Source organism: Callorhinchus milii, unplaced genomic scaffold (assembly GCF_018977255.1).
Source record: "Callorhinchus milii isolate IMCB2004 unplaced genomic scaffold, IMCB_Cmil_1.0 Scaffold1, whole genome shotgun sequence".
Taxonomy (NCBI): Eukaryota; Metazoa; Chordata; class Chondrichthyes; order Chimaeriformes; family Callorhinchidae; genus Callorhinchus; species Callorhinchus milii.
Genome location: NW_024704742.1, coordinates 8,705,849 through 8,724,262, shown reverse-complemented (window position 1 = coordinate 8,724,262; position 18,414 = coordinate 8,705,849). Strand labels below are relative to the sequence as shown.

Here is an 18,414-nt window from a genome sequence, read left to right as displayed (position 1 = left end):
GATGTTAGAAAGTGAGGTGCTCACGGCAGAAAGAAAATTAAGGGATGGACTTATTTGGGACGTGGACACAAGTCCTACATGACCATCACTGCTGGTCGGGATGGGGCAGTGGGAGGAAATGTTGGTGTAGCCTCGATGAGAGGAAATGGTTGCAAAAATACTCAAAAGTGAAATTGAAAGAAAGTTGCGTTGCAAATTTGCCTATAACGTATTGCAGCTTAGGTTGAATTCCTCCAGTGTATTCAGCTGGTCAGCTACACAGGTCACCCAGGCTACCAGGTAAATGGGTTTTGCTTAACTATCAATGTTAACAATTTGTACTGTCTCAGGCACCTAATGCTGTAACCAGGAGTAACGGTTACTGATGTTGAGGAACAGAGAGATCGTAAGGAATAGATATGTAGATTAAAGTTCTAAAAGAGAATAAAAAAACAAATGAAGTTCTGAGGTTTATAACTATGGATATTGATATCAGTTAGAATAGTGTGTGTTTTATCACAGCCACAGAGAGGCTTTGGACGGCATCGATTCTCAAAGGAAATGAATATTAGAGTGGAGCCTTGTGTGGAGTATAAACACGAGGCTATGGGCTGAATGGCCAGTGCCTGTGCTGTAACACCCCCATGTAATTCTATGAGGAGCCGTGCTTTCAGGAGAGGCTCAACAAATTGGGGTTATTTTTTCTCTGTGCTGTGGGCTGGGCGAAAACCAGACTGGAGGGTTTCGAGTAGGGAGTGGAGGGAGATGTGTGATTGGAGTTGATTGGCAACCATGCACTCCAAAAATTGGCCAGGAAGGGCAGGTTTGAGACGGGTCTGAGGTTGGAAGGATCGAGGGTGAGGAGTAACCCCAGCAGTTTTGAGGGGCAGTGAGACAGAGCCTAAGGAGAGGACTGGTTGATTGTGTCAGCCAGCAGTGGGGCAGAGGAGGGGATATTGTTTGATCAGAAGCTGGGCGTGGAAGGTCAAGGCAGCAGGTGGTGGGTTTCATTTTGATGATGGTAGGGGAAAGGGAGGCAGGAGAGATGAGGTAAATGAGAGTAGTGTGTGTGCCATGGTAGGAGGAGAGGGTGGTGAGGAGGAGAAGGCAACCAGTTGGATGTTGCAAGTTTTGGTGAACAAAAATGTCCAGGACCTCTTTGCACTTGGCATCTGAGGTAAGGATTGGAGTAGCTTCAGAGGAATGTGGAGGAGGGAGTGGGTCGTGGAGAAAAGTACTTTTGGGTTGTGTTGACCTTGAGGCCAGTACCCGCTGAGCGAAGGGAGCAGCTGGGTCAGGAGGCTTGAAGGAAGCCTTCAAGGTAGCTGGTGTGAGACCGTAAAGGGATTGAAAAATAAGAACAAGGATCTTGGAGACTGGTACCTATACTGTAGGTAGGAAAGATGGGGAGTCTAACAAGCATGGCAATGGAATAATCAGCCTGGACATGATGAAGGAGAACATGAGTGTTAAGGCGGCAGAGAGGACAAGGAAAACAAGGAGGCAAAGACATCTCTGGTTGCAAATGGAGAGAATGTTGTTGTTAACCTTTACCAGGGCAGTCTCAGAAACTGGATTGGAGAATGGGGGTGAGCAGGTCAAAGAGGTCGGGAGGTGCTAGAGTATGAAGCGAGGGCGTAGCTGACATACAGAGGCATTCTGAGCAGCAGATGATGGGAGGGGAGGGGAAACATCCAGGGGAAATGTGCTGAGCTGAGTGGTGGGGGGGTAGAGCAGTGGATAATAATAAGGATTTTGGGAGAGAGATTAGAAGCATGTTACAAAGCAAAAAGATAATTAAGGGATGGATTAATTTGGGATGTGGATACAAGTCCCATGCGACCATCACTGCTGGTTGGGGATGGGGGGATGTGGGTGGGGTGGGAATGTTGGTGTTGCCTCGGTGAGAGGGAATGGTTATAGAGGCCATGAATTAGTCTGTTCCTTAATCAACACCTGAGCGGTATTGTTAGATTAAAATGAGATCATTTCATATGCTAATTGGTTACAAAACACTCAAAGTAAAAGAAAGTTGTGTTGTAAATTTGCCCAGAACTTATTGCAGCTCATGAAGAATTCCTCCAATGTATTCAGGCGATCAGTCACACAGGTCACCCAGTCTAATAGGTAAATGGGTTGTTTGTTGCAACTATCAATGTTAACAATTTGTACTGTCCCTGGCAACTGGTGCTGTAACCAGGAGTAACGTTTTCTGACTATAAAGTAGGAAGTGCTAACTTTAGTTAAGCTGTCGTTAGATCATATCCAGAGAGGCTATGGACGACATTGATTCTCAACTGGAATGAATACCAGTGGAGTGGAGGCTTGTGTGGAGTATAAACACCAGACTATGGGCTGAATGGCCAGTGTCTGTGCTGCAATACTCTATGTAATTCTATGAGGAGCCGTGGTTTCAAGAGACGCTCAACAAATCGGGTTTGATTTTGCTGAAAGAGAAGAGATAAAATAGAGGATTTAACATTCTGAAACAGGTTGTGAGGTTAAACAGTGGCAGATTATTGCTGGTCAGTGCACAGCGACAAATGTGTTGTGGGGTTGAGGCTTGTGTTTTGTTACTGTCATGGATTTAGGGTTTGGTTACAGATTATCAAAGTCTCTCAGAAACCATTTTACATTTTAAACAAAGAACTCCCTCCAGCTGTCTCTAAAATGACTGCTCTTCAGCTGTGCAGGATGTGCTGACTTCCTGTGGTGGTCAACCAGACTGCTCCACCCAGACGATAGAAAACCCGGACCAGACAACGAGTACAGTTTTGGATGAATTGAAAGTTATGGGTATTGGAGTGATGAAGACCAGCAAAAAGAGCATTAGAAGAATCCAATACTCTTGGATTCTCTTGGATACTTGAATACATGTACCCTCAAACCAACTGAGAGTTCCATGCATACCACCTACACTTGAAAATTCCCATGAATTGGAATGGAATACGTACTCTGTCCCTGGAGGGACATATTCTGCTTATTTAATTCTGGAAAGTATTAGGGACAGGGAGCAAGGCGTAGGCTTGGGGACTCCAGAGTGGAGTAGTTGCTGGAGCCATTGACAGCACTGCCTGGTAAGCTTTCCTTCTGCTTGTCCATCTAGGACCTCCTTACCCATTCAGGCTTTGGCTTGCAAGGATAACAGGTGTTGAGTGGAATGACTACCTGCCCCCAGTGTCTAATCGGCCATTCCAGGTCCTGCCGATGAGCCAGGCTGTGCTGTGCTGTCATCACCAGTGCTCTGGAGAACTGCAGACCTGCCTCGCTCAGGAACTGGACCAGAGACCGTTACACTGACTCGATTCTGCATTCTGTTACCAAACATCTAACCTCGGAGACCGTTCAGATTCAAGTAGACCAAGGCCACCCACCTACTCCTCCAAGAGGATAGTCATCCTTCCACGAGGATAGTTGGCCTTTTGACACCCGACAAGCATGGGTTTGAGCCTCACTAGGGGGGTGGCAGGTACCAGGATCTCCCTGCAAGCTTCCTGGAGGGCAACATAGCTCAGCATGAAATGTGTGAGAGCATTGCCACCATCTTCCTGCCCACAGTTCAGGCCACGTCCCTTCCCATTGAGTGATAGTTCCACCAGTTGGAGTTGTGGAGTTTAAGCAGCAGCTGTTTACCTCTCTGCAGGCCAGTCAAAATGGATTCCAGGTACTGGATTTACAAACGTGTATGTCAGGAAATTGGATTCCAGATAACGCCTTTCAGCAGCTGTCACTCCAAGCCTCACAGTTTCCTCATCAGCTATCTGGCAGGCATCTGCCTTCAGTGTGGTGGGAGAACCTTTACAGGACAACTGGTTGAATTGCTAGCCACCTTCATGTTCTCGAGATCCAAGTCCAATGCTATGTATTAGATGTCCAAACACTAGATGCTTAATCCAGTTCCTCAGTTGAGGGGCCTTGGCAAATAGACATGCCTTGTTGTAAAGCTGCCTCCACCTCCAGGCTGATTAGTGACAGGTCAGTGTCGACCACAATGTTTGCCACAAATTTCATGTTTGCACAAATCCACCTCACTGCTTGACCTGGACTTCACAATTGGACCAGAGGAAACATCTCCACTGTATCCGCAGGAGCTCAGATATATAAAGAGGAATTGTTCACACACAGATCTTATTTGCTGCAAGATTGGTCATGCAGGTGCAGCACAAAATGTCCCCAGGTGAGTCCGACAGCAGCACAATATCATCGCAAACAGAAGCCCAAAATCCTGTCAGAGAGGCCTGGAGCAGATACATCAAATCCTTCCTCCTCGATGCCATCCAACACATCGTTGATGAACAACATCGAACAGGATGGGTGACAATGGGCAGCCTTGCCTTAAACCCTTTCCAGAGGGATGGGTTCTGCAAGTCCACTGTCAAACCTGACTTGAATGTTGGAGCTGGAATAGACATTCTGGATAAAGTAGAAGATTTGGCATTAGGATATCAGGGCCTTGGAAGGGGTACAGGGGAGATTTACCAGAATGGTACCAGGGATGAGGGACTTTAATTATGTGGAGAGACAAGCGAAGCTGGGATTGTTCTCCTTAGAGCAGAGAATAATAAGAGGAGATTTAATAGTAGTGTTCAAATTTATAAGGGGTTTTTGATAGTGTAGATAGTGTAACATTTAACATTTAATCATTTTATAATAATAATAATCATTTCATTTGACAGCAGTGGTCCAGCGCTTTTCACGTCGGGAGGACGTCCCAAAGCACTTCACAGAACACACTGTAAAGTGAATTGACTGTATATTTGTGGGCGAACGTGGCAGCCAATTGCGCACAGCAATGTCCCACAAACAGTCATAGATTGAAAATGACCAATTTATTATTGTTTTTGGTTTTGGAGGGATTATTATTAGGCTCTGTGTGGAGTAAGGAAACTTGCCCAAAGTTTCGCCTGGAATTGAACTCAGGTCTCTCGCTTGCAAAGCGAGTGCTCTAACCACTGAGCTACAGGACTCCATTTAATTTTAATTTTTGACAAATGTGGGTTTGAGCTCTTTGAGTGGGTGATAGGAACCAGGAACGTCTTGCAAACTTCTTGGTAGGCAACACAGCTCAGATACATACACATTAAACATTACAAATTGTTTTAAAAACTAAGTATAGGATGTGAATGATATCATGATCAGAATGACTGTGGTTAGTGTCACTGATGATCAGGTGAGATTGGATTCACATTGGTTTCTTCATTTCCAAAGATTGTTCAGAAACATCATTGACAACAGGAAAGAGGTCACACAATGGCAGGGATTTACAAACCAGGTAATTTATCTATTAGAATTGATGGAAATATTAACTTTCTATTCCAATTCTGTTCTTACTGCACCAAGTAAGATAACAACCTCCCGCAATCCCTCTGAATCAGGGACAGCCTGGAGCTGTCAAACACAACCCCACTGTCTGAAACCCATCACCTTGAGCTTCTTTCCCCACCTTCACACTCGCTTAAAATCCTGTCTCTTCATTGTAACTTTCATTAACACTCTCAAACTCTCCCTTCAGTTCCTCCATCCCAGAGAGAACAACTACTTACATTTATATACAGTCAGTGTGTTTAGGAATCACAGAATCATAGAATTTACAGCACAGAAGGAGGCCATATACTGGCTCTCAGAGCAAGCTATTCAATCAATCCCACTGTCCTGCCTTATCCCCAAATCTCAAGCCTCTTTTTTTTATATGCCTGTCTTGCCGGCTTTCCAACTCTTCCCTCCACTATCCAGCAGATCAATCAAAATTCTGCAGCTCATGTCTTCTCCTGCACCAGGCTCTGTGACCCTATCGCCTCTTCCTCACTTGGCACCACTAGCTCCCAATCGCCAGAGGAGGGCTCTAAATTCTCATCCTCACCTTCAAAGCCCTCCATGGCCTCGCTCCTCCCTACCACTGTGATCTGATGAATCCAAATAGACCTGTCCGCTTCCTCTGCTCAGCAGGCTCCGACCTGCTACATGTTCTCCCATGGCCCACCCCACCATCGGCGGTCAGGCTTTCAGCCTCTCTGCCCCCACCCTCTGGAACTTCATCTGACAGTCCTTAGCCTTGCCCCCTCCCTTGTCTCCCTCAAGGTATATCTCAAGACTCTCCTCTTCGACAATGTCTTTGGTCACACTCCTACCCCAAACCTCCCTGCCCTCCACTGGCTAGAGACAGCACAGAGGGAATAGAGAGTGGGTGACTCTTGTAACGTTATTTGTTGGTTAGACAGCAGTCCAGCCAACAGACTTGAGTCTTGCGCTGGTTCCGTTCACCCACCGATCTCGACTCTCGCACTGGGATTCACTGGGTAGATTATCTCACCTGCCAGGTGATTTTCAACCTCAGTTCTCCTGCTCAGATCCTGCTCTTAATGCTGGCCTGCTTCCTGGTTCGTTTCTCTGCTGATCCGCTCGCCCGCCTGCCACCCTTGCGATCGACTCCCGCTCAGGTTTATCGTCTCCCAATTTCCGGAGGCCCAACCGTTCACTGACTCGCAACTGGCATGTCTCCACCCTCTGCTTCAACTGAATCTTCAGTCACCCTCCTATCCCACCCTCCCCAGCTTGGGTCCATATCCCTGACTGTCCAGCTCCTTGGGACGTCCTTCCGACATGAAAGGCGCTGTGTAAATGTAATTTGTTAAGACATTCCTTCCTGTGTGGTCATTGTATCAGCCAAGATTGTGTCTGTTCATTCAGGTAGTACCAGATACTAATAATGCCTCCTGTTTCTCCCTGGTTTAACAGGTACAGTCAGCGATGTCATGGACAGGTATGTACAGATGTGAGACAACAGCTGAATAAACTGTCTGATATTGTGAATGAATTGTCTGGCTCAATCTGATTAGTTCATTATTCCAACTCCAAATGTGAGAAGATGCAAAAGCCTTGCGTCCCAAACCACCTTTGGGATCCACTCGGCTGCCTCTTCCCTCTCTACTGCCACCGTCCCTCCACCTCCTCCTCACACTTTGGCCCCTACCCATCCTTCTTGCCACACTATCAACCCTGGTAGCCCCTTTTTTCTCAGCTCCATCATGACTAAAATGAAGTCCACCACCTGTCCCTCAACCCCATCCCTGCCCCTCTCTTTATGTCCGAGTTCCACCTCCTTGCCCCTCTATTCATAAATATCATCAACCTCTCTCTGTCCACTGGCACTGTTCCCACTCTCTGGAAAACAGCCATCATCACCCCTATTCTCAAAAACACCTTCCCTGGACCCATGCTTGTTCACCATCCAAACATGTACCATCCACCTTACTGATCCAGTTTGGAACCTTGACATCTTGTTTGACTCTTAACTGTCCTTTCTACCCCACATTAATTAGAGGTGTTCAAATTTATGAGGAAATGCGATAGAGTGAACAGGGAGATACTGTTTCGCATTGGTGGGTGTGTTGGTGACCAGAAGACACTGATCTAAAATAGTTGCCAAAAGAACACAGCAAGTTGTTTGGACCTGGAATGCACTGCCTGTAAGGGTGGTGGAAATCAATTTGATAACAACTTTCCAGAGAGAAGTAGATAGATATTTGGGGAGGACAATTTGCAGGGTTATTGGGAGCGTGGGGGGAGTGGGATTAATTTGGTCAGGTCTTCCAAAGAGCCGGCATGAACATGATGGGCCTGATAGCCTCCTTGTGTGCTGTATAATTCTATGATTGTAAGTCGGCTTTGTTTCAGTGCGGGAAAGAGGAAGAGTCGGTCAGGGCTGTGTGCATTCACAGACCAACCCACTATCACAAGTTCACAAAATTTTGTCTGGCTGAAGAATATCTTTTGGTCCATCCGATCTCGTCTCGCAAAAACATCCATCGTTATAGAATTGAGCTGCTTTTTAAATGGGTCCAGGGCCCTGGCCACAAACTCCATTTCTGGTAACCTGTTCCTGTCATTCATTCCCCTCTGCATCAAGAATAACTTCCTGGTGGCTGTCCTGAAGTTACCTCTGTCCTCTACAACTTGCATTAAACCTATTGCTCTGCCTTTTGTCAGCCAAATTGTCCACCTACTCCATGAATCATCCAGGAGGCCAAAGGCAACCCCTGGACTCCTTCTTCCCCACAAACGTGGAGTCCTGTAGCTCAGTGTGGAGTCCTGTAGCTCAGTGGTTAGAGCACTCACTTTGCAAGTGAGAGACCTGAGTTCAATTCCAGGCAGAGGGCGAAAACTTGGGCAAGTTTCCTTACTCCACACAGAGCCTAATATTAATCCCTCCAAAACCAAAAACAATAATAAATTGGTCATTTTCAATCTACGACTGTTTGTGGGACATTGCTGTGCGCAAGTGGCTGCCGCGTTCGCCCACAAATATACAGTCAATTCACTTTACAGTGTGTTCTGTGAAGCGCTTTGGGACGTCCTCCTGACGTGAAAAGCGCTATATCAAATGCAAGGATTATTATTATTATAAACTAGCTTTTCTGCCCACCTTCCCAATCCTCATCCATTCCTCTCCTCCTTCTTCAAATGTTAGGAGATGAGAGACTTACTCAAGTCCAAAATTGAGGGAATCTACTTGGCTGCCTCCGCCCTTTCTACTGCTGCCTTTTCTGGCTTATCTTCTGACTAGCAGATTGTCAACCTCTTTCTGTCTCCCGGCACAATTCCCAACCCCTTAAAAACAGCCATCATTACCCCCATCGCGAAAAAACGTCACTTGACCCATCTCTGTTCCCTACTACCATCCCGTTTCCAATCTCCATTTCCTTTGCAAGGGCCTAGAATGAGTCACTGCTTCCCAGCTTTGCTCTTTCCTCTCATGGCACTCCCTGCACGAACCCCACTAATCTGGTTTCTGTGCTGCTCAACAACCAAAATTACACTTGCGTCTTTCACATCGGGAGGATGTCCCAAGGCACTATCATGGTACCAAGACTGCCTGATCAATGTTACAATTGACATTGTATCCATCTGTGACCAGGGCTCTCTTTGCCTTCTCATCCTTCTTGATTTCTCTGACACCTTTGACACTATTGACTATTCTATTCTTCTCCACCACTTATTCTCTCTATTCTTCTCTATCTTCATGATTCTGAACTTACTTTGTTTCATTCTTAAATTTTTCCAATCATCTCCACTTTGAATTTACAGACAGTTCTAGTCACTGTGACATAAGGGGCTCCCCAGACCCGAGACACAGTGTAGAGAGCAATGAGGCTGATCCCTAGTGTTAGAGAAAAGAGCCATGAGCAACGATTAGACAAGCTCGAGTTCTTCAGTCTTGAAAAAGACAAAGAGGAGTCTAACATTTTAAATAGAATTAAAACAGAAAACCCAGATTACCAATACAGAAGAACAAGAGGACACAGGTGTAAAGGGCAATTTCAGGATAGACACCAGGAATTTTTCTTTACCCAGAGGGTAATTAATGACTGAAATAGAATGGCCAGAAAGGGTGGTTGATGCCCGGATAATGGACTAATTTAAAAAGCAGCTTGATGCTGTAATGGAGGGATAGGGTAGGTGTTCTGGAGGAATGAAATCAGATGCACCAAAGTGCTTTCTTCTTCCAAACCCACCTTGTGATCTCGTAACATTCAGAGTTCAGGAAGCCACACTTGCTTCCATCTCCTCAGCCACTTTGTTTTTGGTTTAGTCACATGTGTGACACATGGAGATACCCATCACCATGCTTAAGAGCAACAAAACCAAGTTGAGATTTCCATGCAGCCACCTACATATGGAAATGCCAGAGAAAGGTTGTTGGAATGGAAATGCACAATCTCTTCTTGGAGGGATGCATCCTGTTTGCCTAATTCTGGGAAGTATTAGGTGCTAGTTGGCAAGAGACTTGGGGACCCTAAAGTGTGCTGGAGTTTAACAAGTACAGTACTGTCTGGCAAGCTTTCTTGCTGCTTGCCCAGCAAAGATCACTCTACCTGTTAGGCCTTTCACTTAAATGGCTGAGCGCGACGATTCCCTGTACCCAGTGACTGATCTGCAATTCCAAAATACTATTCAACTTCTTAGCCCTGTGCACCCCACCACCACCACTCCTGTGCCCTCTTCGATTCCTTGCCCTATGCCGCTTTCCTTTCCCCAACCTGTGCCCCTTCCATTGCTTGCCCCGTGCCCCCACTCTATTCCCTGCCATGTGCCCCCCTCCCTTCCCTACCCTGTGCCCCCCGCCATCTCTACCCTATGTCCCCCTCCATTCCCTGCCCTGTGCCCCCCTCCATTCCCTGCGCTGTGTCACCCTCCATTTCCTGCCCAGTGCCACCTCCATTCCTGGCCATGTGCTCCTCCATTCCATCCCCTTCATGCCCTCTTCCATTCCATGCCCTGTGGCCTATCCATTCCCCACCCAGTGCCCTATCCGTTGGACACTCTGTGCCACATCCATCCCCCCAACTGTGCCCCTCCATTCCCCGCCCTGGGCCCCCTACATTAACCCCGCACTTTGACACTCTCTTTTCCTCACTGGGTGTCACTCTGTTTGCCACCTGGGCTACTTGTCTTGAATTCTCAGGGAGTTATGTTTGAATTGAAGGTTGAATTGTTTGAATTGTGATTGACATAAGATGCGCATTATACTCACAATGAGGATTAGGCAATGTTTCAGGCCAATGATGTGTGAACGCTCCTGAGATAAAATTGTATTTATAACAGGGACTCATACGAATTGGACAATATAGCCGAGGACTTACAATGTTTTCCAAAGAAGTTCCCTGACTGGAAAGCAAGGATGAATCGATACGTGACATTACTCCAAGAGATCGCAAATAACATTGACCACTGTCACAAAGGTGCCTCCATTGCCAATATTACAGGGTCTTCTGTAGGTGTTATTGGAGGAGCTCTAACTATTGCGGGACTAATTGCTGCCCCTTTCACTTTGGGTACATCATTGATACTCACGGGTGTGGGAGTTGGGGTGGGTGTAGCTGGTGGTGTCACTAACATCACAGCTAGTGCAGTGGATTCTGCTTCACAATCCAATAAACAAAAAAGAGTTAATGAAATCATGGAAGAGTATAAAAAGGACAGTGAGGAAATGGCAGATTGCTTCAATAAATTCCGCAATGCAGTTGATTTCTATGAAAATCACAGTGACAAATTAGTAAAGGATACTTTCATTGGTGTGACTGAGGTCTTTTCAAAAAGCACAGGTGTTATTGCTACAGTGGTTTCAGCCGTAACCAAAACCTCATTACAATCATTCAAGGCGGTTTCTGGCGTTCTGTCAGGACTCTTTGTTGTGTGGGATATCTACACTATTACAGTGAATTCCATTGACCTTAGCAAAGGAGCCGAGACAGAAATTGCTAAACAGATACGAAATGTGGCTCAAAAGATACAGAATGAGGTAATGATGTATGAAGAGGTTTATGAAAAATTACGTCAAACTCTAGAGCAAATCTAGCCCGATGTGCAGCACTCGTGGCTAACTTTGACTTCAGTGCCTGTCACAAACCCCATTTGGGCAGATTGTTAGCAGATTGTATTCTTGTTGTTTATGAACCTGCCATTTTTCAACAATATATTAAGTTGGCTACAGTTTCTCTGATCAATTTCATGTATTTATTTCCGATTCTATTGACTGTTCAGTCTAACCTGATTGTTTTGCTTATGTCCTGCATGTCGTGTGTGAAAACTTGTCTGAGCTATAGGGCGCTATATCAAATATGATTATTATTATTAATCACTGAAAAACAGTTTCAGGCTATGCCAGTGTAATCCTTCCAAGATCATATCTAGATTGTGCCCAGTTTAATGCTAATGTAATCCTTACAGACATCAATGTTATACTGTACCCAGGTCACTGTCAGTGTGATCCTCATGCTGATCAATGTTATACTGTACCCAGCTCACTGTCAGTGTGATTGAGCCTCATGCTGATCAATGTTATACTGTACCCTGTGTTGGGAATTAAAATAAATTATAAAAATGTTGTTTTATTTCAGTGTGTTTAAATATTTAAGTGTGTTTAAATGCTGTCCCACTGATCGCTTGGTCCCAGTCACTGTGTGTATGTTTTGGCTGCTGCCCTGACACGAGCCGCTCCCTCTGAAAATGTTCTTGCTCTTACCCGCCACACTCCGCTACTCCCACTCTGTCCTTCTCTCCCACCTCCCTCCCCGCTTACTATGTCTCCTGGACCCCGCCATTTTACCTCCCTCTGCTGCAGCTTGGACATCCTCCGCCAGGCCCATCGTGGCTCCCAGAGTTGGTTGTCCCAGAGCAGCCACTCCAACTGTCCCATCGCTCACTTTCTCTGCACCAACTGCCTCCAAAAGGCAAACACCCCTTTCCTCCCCCTCATTCATAAGTGTAACAGGTGTCACAGGATAACTGATATAAATGGTGTCCTACAGCTCAGTGGTTAGAGCACTCGCTTTGCAAGCGAGAGACCTGAGTTCAATTCCAGGCAGAGGGCGAAACCTTGGGCAAGTTTCCTTACTCCACACGCCTGATAATAATCCCTCCAAAATCCCCCAAAAAAACAATAATAAATTGGTCATTTTCAATCTACGACTGTTTGTGGGACATTGCTGTGCGCAATTGGCTGCCGCGTTCGCCCACAAATATACAGTCAATTCACTTTACAGTGTGTTCTGTGAAGCGCTTTGGGACGTCCTCCCGACGTGAAAACCGCTATATCAAATGTAAGGATTATTATTATTATTATTATTATAAATCTACATACAATGATATGAGAAGATGCCAATATGTGGAGTAATGGATTATGAAGTGTTAATTAAGAAAGAAGAGGTGAATTTTGTACTGGAGCTGTCGCCTGCTGTTAATTACTGTTATGTACATTGGAGTTTAATCAGCTAAGGCTGATGTGATTAAAATAACTAGGTGGGTGAAACAAGCTGATATCTGGGATAGATAACCAGGATATGAGCAAGTGTATAGATGAGCTACACTTCAGTGTGCGAGTGTGTACCATTCACTCAGCCAGGAGGGAGAACTCCCAGCCCAGGTTTCCGAGATTCAGGTAACATCAGAAGAGGAAAGAAGAACAAACGTCGACGACATGAGAACACAAGTTGCAAAAGATTGAACACTCTGCATTATCGGCGTTTCCACAACAAGTTGGATGCCCATGAACTTTGATATTGTCACTGCGGTGACTTACTGTACATGAGCATAATACTGCTATTGCACCCCACTGATGGATTCATGCAAAAGACTTTGCCTCAGAATTAATGAGCTGTAAAGCCAATGACTTCAGTTCCTGACTCCAGACTTTGGCTAATAGAATAGTTACTATTGAGTAATCTATTAAGATGAATTGGAAAATTGACCAATGAGAGGAAGTAAGTGAAGAGAAGTGAAAGCAGAAGGTGTCGGGAGAAGGGGATAAGGAGAGAGAAGTGGGCAGAGAAAGCGATGGAGAGAAGGAACAAAATAGTAGAGGCAAGTGAGAAAGATGCGGTGAAGGAAAGTGGGAAAGCAGCAGAGAGGATAGAGTGGGGAGTGAAAAAGTGATGGCAGAGGTTGAGAAGGCCATGAGGGTGGACATAACTGCAGAAGGAGAAGAGGCAGCGGGAGGTTGAGAGGCGGCGGAGGAGGGCAACAAGGAGGCGGAGGAGGTTTGAGAGGCTGGGAAGGAGGGCAGAGAGTCCGGGAAGGAAGGCAGAGAGACCGGGAAGGAAGGCACAGAGGCCAGGGCGGGAAGCCGGGGGCAGGAATGGAGAGCAATGATGGTGAGGGCGAGGATGTGGAGTGGAGAGCCCAGGGATTGAATCCCTAAAACCAGAGAGAGTGGATGGGAGAGAATCCCTGCGACCAACAGGAACATTGAGGAAATAAACATTTTGACAAGCCCAACCTCCCGGAAATGAAATGAACAATGAGAGGAAGTATAAAAGGACACTGGGAGTTGGACAAAGGTGTGTTGTAGTGTGGTGCTTTATCACAGAATGGATGGACATGGGGGGCCGGACAGGAAGTGCTAAATGATGGGTGTGAGGGGGCAGGACTGGGAGCAGATAAAGCTCAAGAACCTGCAGCTCCCTCCAGCCAGGGGAGCCCACATCCACCTTCCCCAACCCCATATCATACCCGTCTTGGGGTTGAGACAAGAAAACAGTGAAAAATACAGAAAGGAGGAGTTTTACGTGAAAGACTCCATACTGATCAAGGTCGAGGGGTGGGGGCTGCCATACGTGGACAGGATGGCCTTGTTAAAGAAGGCTCTGATGTGAAACTGGCGTAACTAAGGCAAGGTTAAGGTACATCTGTGCCGATAAAGAAAAGAATAAGTACGAGGTAACGTGTGTCTTGTGTCTTGTACAAATCTCCTTTTTGATGGATTGCCCTCTGGAAACAAGGGGAGGAGACCCTGCGTCCATATGAGATTAGGACCCTCTTCCAGGAGAGATTAATGGAGGAGAGAAAAGTTCTTCTAAGAATGAGTGACCCCCAAGTACCAGAATCCGACAACCTCATTGTTTTTGAGAGGCACTGTGAGGCAGTGCTCAACATGAGGGAGATAAATGAGATTGGGGTCTGGACATCTGATTGGGAGGTGTGTCTGAAGCTACACCATATGTGGAGTCCTGTGGTTTCCTTACTCCACACGCCTGATAATAATCCTTCAAGAAAAAAATAATAAAATTGGTTCACTCATTCCACGAAGGTTTGTGGGATACTGCTCAGTGCAATTGGCTGCCACGTTTCGCCCACAAAAAATATACCGTCAATTCACTTTTCAGTATATTCTGTGAAGCGCTTTGAAACGTCTCGAAGACATGAAAAGCGTTATATCAAATTCAAGGATAATTATTATTACACCGGAAACGTGCATCTCTGCCCTTCTTCATGGCCTCTGCCCTCTTTCGTGGCATCGCTGCCCACCACTATGGTCTCTCTGCCCTCCTTCACGTCCTCCCTGCCCTCCTTCAATGCTTCTCTTTCCTGCCACTCTGCCCTCCTTCACCACCTCACTAGGTGTGGCTGAAGCTACACTGGAAAGGTGAGAGGACTGTTGCTCACATCCCACTCCCCCCCCCCCCCCCCACACGCACCCACCGATTTAACACTGGGAGCTTCAGGGAACCTTGTAATATCTCGGGCAGCCCCGAATGTGTCTGAGGTACGGACGGGTGGGACATTACTTTGCAGCCTGCGCACAAACGGTGTGTTGGAACTGCAAATGTTTTGGCTACTTGGCAAAAGACTGTCCTATGGCTAAAAGATGCGAATTGTGCAGGGAAACAGCCCACTGTATTTGCCCAAGGAGGAGTGGATAGAAACTGTTGAGTCGTCAACCTCTGAGTCGTCAACCCGGATCTCAGGGGAGGCAGCAGGTGATGGGGGTAAAACAGGCAGTCACACAGCGAGGGCAGCAACAGGAGGGGAAGAAGCAACAGCACCAGGTGGTGCTGGTGGAGGTTGTACTGATACCTGGGCGGGGAACGTGAAGTCGTCACTGGGCAAAACCATCTTCCGGGAAGATCCTGACTCAAGCGAGAAGGAACACAACGAGAAAGAGATGGAGGTCACTTCGTATCAACCTCAAAGAAAGAACGATGTGGAAAAGAGGAGTCTGGAAAAGAAGCACTGGGGGCACTGGGAAAACAAGGAAAAGAAGAAGGGTAAAGAAGAGGGAGAAATCCCCCAAAAAGGAAAGAGAGTCCGAGACTAGGGATAGTGGAAGTTTGAAGGAAAGATGGAAAAAGCAAAAAAACAAGGACAATTTTGTCGAGGTTTCTGCCAGGTCCACAACACCAGTGGGATTAAAAGCATCCAGGAGCCTGGAGATGGGGGAACCAAGAAAAAGTAAAAAAAAACTATCTAGACAAAGGGTTGAGGATTATGCCAGATCCTCCAACATCATCGGGTCTAAAACTGGGGATGGACTGGAGATAGGGGGACCACAAGCAAATGGGAAACCCTAGAGCAGGTTGGACTGTTGATGGGGGATCCCGCCAGCTCCCCCAATCCCATTGGGATCAAAATCATGCAGGGAACTGGAAAAGGAGGGAACAGGAAAAAGGTGGTAAGTAACAGTAAGATGTCACTGAGGATAGGTACCCTGAATGTGCACAGTGTGTGTAGCAGCAAGTGTTGTGCTGTGAGACTCCAGAACCTGTCCAGGGTAAAGCCCAATGTTCTGGTCCAGCAGGAGGGCAGGATACTGCACACCGACAGCTGCAGAGCCTGGGCTAAGTGGTGGTTTCCCTATGGACCCTCTGTGGCGTCTGGGGGTAATGGCAGCCGCAGCTCTGGAGTGATGGACCTGCAGCGGGTGAAGAACCTCACTATCACTGCCCGTAACGAGGTGGTGGGGGGGAGACTCCTTATGGTGGATGTGCTGTAGAGAGTCGCTCCGATCAGATTAATTAATGTGTGCACCCAACTGAGAGGAAAGAGGGTCTGGCCTGCTCCAGATGTTTTCTCTGCTGTTGGTCACATCCAGATCAGTCATTCTAGGTGGTGACTTCAATTGCATCTTAGATGCAGATGGAAGAACCATCTGTACTGACAGGAAACTGGGCGTCATGTCCAAGCTTCTAAAGCTGGTGGGGGATGTGCAGTTATGTGACAGCTTTAAGGCCCCCACACACAGCGCACCAAAAGCTTTGACTTCTTCCAGGCCACATGGGTCGGTTTTTTGCGTATCGATTTCCTGTTCCCTTCGAGAGATCGCGAAGTAGAGAGTGCAGATGTCCAACTGCTGTTCTTTATAGACCACCACATCCTGCTGGCTAACCTGCAAGTTTGAGAAAGCTGTAGGATGGGTAAGGGGGATGTGGAAGTTGAACGTGAAATTAATGATCCTGGAAAAAAATGTTGAGTTGCGCAAAGAATATTGAGAATGGAAATCCTTGAGGGATTTCTGCGACTCCTCAGCTGAATAGTGGGAAATGGTCAAGATAAGAATTAAGAAATTCTTTGTCCGGAAAGGGGTGAGGTTAGCTAGAGATAAACATAGGAAAATGGCCAGACTCCAGATTCCAGAGCAGTCCTGCAACAGCAAGTTGAAGAGGTTAGGGAGGAACTCGAGGAGGTGAGAGGCCAGCAAACCCGGTTCCTTGACTCCAGGACCTCCAAGGTGATTTTTTGCTGCAGAATCCGCACGATTGAGCAGAATGAGAAGTGTTTGAGTTTCTTCTTCCAGAAAATGAACAGACAGCTCTGTGATCTCTGGATTGAAGGACGAGAACAGCTCGGGGTGTGCAGAGGATCGTAAGGTCCTTTTTGCCGACCTGTACTGTGAGATCCCATGGAGAGCACAGAACTCCAGGGATTTCCTGTCTGGCCTCATGGAGGTGCTAGATGAGGGGAGCCGGAAACATTTAGATCCCCCGCTCTTTATGGATGGATTGACTAGGACTGTCAAGTCCATTCAGAACGGTAGGATCACTGGGGGTGATGGTCTCCTGGTCGAGTTCTACAGGTGTACAACATTATGCGTCTGAGAGCATCATGGGGAACTCCATGAGGAACCGAAACATCACCCTGATATTTATATATAAACGGGAGAGGGAAGAGATGTAAAACTAGAGGTTGATTTTGCTGCTAAATGTAGATTATAAGATCCTGGCCAAGGTGATCTCTGAGAGGATCGAGACTGTGCTGGAGCAGGTGATACACCTAATAATAATAATAATAATCCTTGCATTTGATATAGTGCTTTTCACGTCGGTAGGACGTCCCAAAGTGCTTCACAGAACACACTGTAAAGTGAATTAACTGTATATTTGTGGGCGAACGCGGCAGCCAATTGCGCACAGCAATGTCCCACAAACAGTCGTAGATTGAAAATGACCAATTTATTATTGTTTTTGGTTTTGGAGGGATTATTATTAGGTGTGTGGAGTAAGGAAATTTGCCCAAGGTTTCGCCCTCTGCCTGGAATTGAACTCAGGTCTCTCGCTTGCAAAGCGAGTGCTCTAACCACTGAGCTACAGGACGCCACCTTGACCAAACTTGCTCGGTTCTGGCCAGAGGATCTCTGACAACCTTGTGTTGTTTAGGAATACCATCGCCTATGCGCCGGATAGGAGAGTGGAGACTTCCCTAATCAGTCTGGATCAGGAGAAAGCGTTTGACAGAGTATCTCATGACCACATGTTTGATGTCCTCTCCAAAATGGGTTTTGGGGAGGGAATTCTAAATTAGGTCCGGCTGCTCTCCAGAGACGTCTTTAGTGTAGTCATGATAAATTGACATCAAACTCAGTCTCTTCCCATCAGATCTGGAGTGAGGCAGGGGTGTCCCCTTTTTACCAATCCTGTTTGTCTGCTGCATCGTACCCTTTGCGCAGGCCATCAGGTGGGACAAGAGCACCAGAGGTGTCACTATCCCGGGCAGCCATGGCTCACAAGCCAAGGGGTCCCTGTGTATGGATGATATCACAGACCTTTTCTCATATCAAAGATCGATTGTGATCCTGTTCTGCGACCATTTTGAATGGGCTTCGAGCACCAGCGTAAATCAACAGAAAAGTGAGGTGATGTATTTCGGCAAATGGCGAGAGCACAA

At 46.6% G+C, this 18,414-nt stretch overlaps 1 protein-coding gene across 3 annotated transcripts; it reads left to right on the top strand.

Annotated features, from left to right (window-relative positions):
• Positions 1 to 233: 233 nt before the first annotated feature.
• On the top strand, positions 234 to 11,771 carry LOC103187863 (apolipoprotein L3-like). 3 transcript variants are annotated; one of them, XM_007907549.2, is made up of 4 exons: positions 234 to 279; positions 5,188 to 5,251; positions 6,715 to 6,739; positions 10,582 to 11,771. In XM_007907549.2, exons 2-4 carry the CDS (start codon positions 5,230 to 5,232, stop codon positions 11,333 to 11,335), a joined length of 801 nt encoding a protein of 266 aa, XP_007905740.2. In that variant the 5' UTR covers positions 234 to 279; positions 5,188 to 5,229; the 3' UTR covers positions 11,336 to 11,771. The 3 variants fall into 3 exon arrangements, with proteins under 3 accessions (XP_007905740.2, XP_042194574.1, XP_042194568.1); XM_042338640.1 differs by lacking the exon at positions 234 to 279 and adding an exon at positions 4,130 to 4,156; XM_042338634.1 differs by lacking the exon at positions 234 to 279 and having other exon boundaries at positions 5,148 to 5,251.
• The last annotated feature ends 6,643 nt before the right edge of the window (positions 11,772 to 18,414 follow it).

Coding starts and splice junctions, on each gene's coding strand:
- LOC103187863 (XM_007907549.2), top strand. CDS start 5,230: ATGGCAGGGATTTACAAACCAG. Junction 5,252..6,714: donor GGCAGGGATTTACAAACCAG/GTAATTTATCTA, acceptor CTGGTTTAACAG/GTACAGTCAGCGATGTCATG. Junction 6,740..10,581: donor GTCAGCGATGTCATGGACAG/GTATGTACAGAT, acceptor TATTTATAACAG/GGACTCATACGAATTGGACA.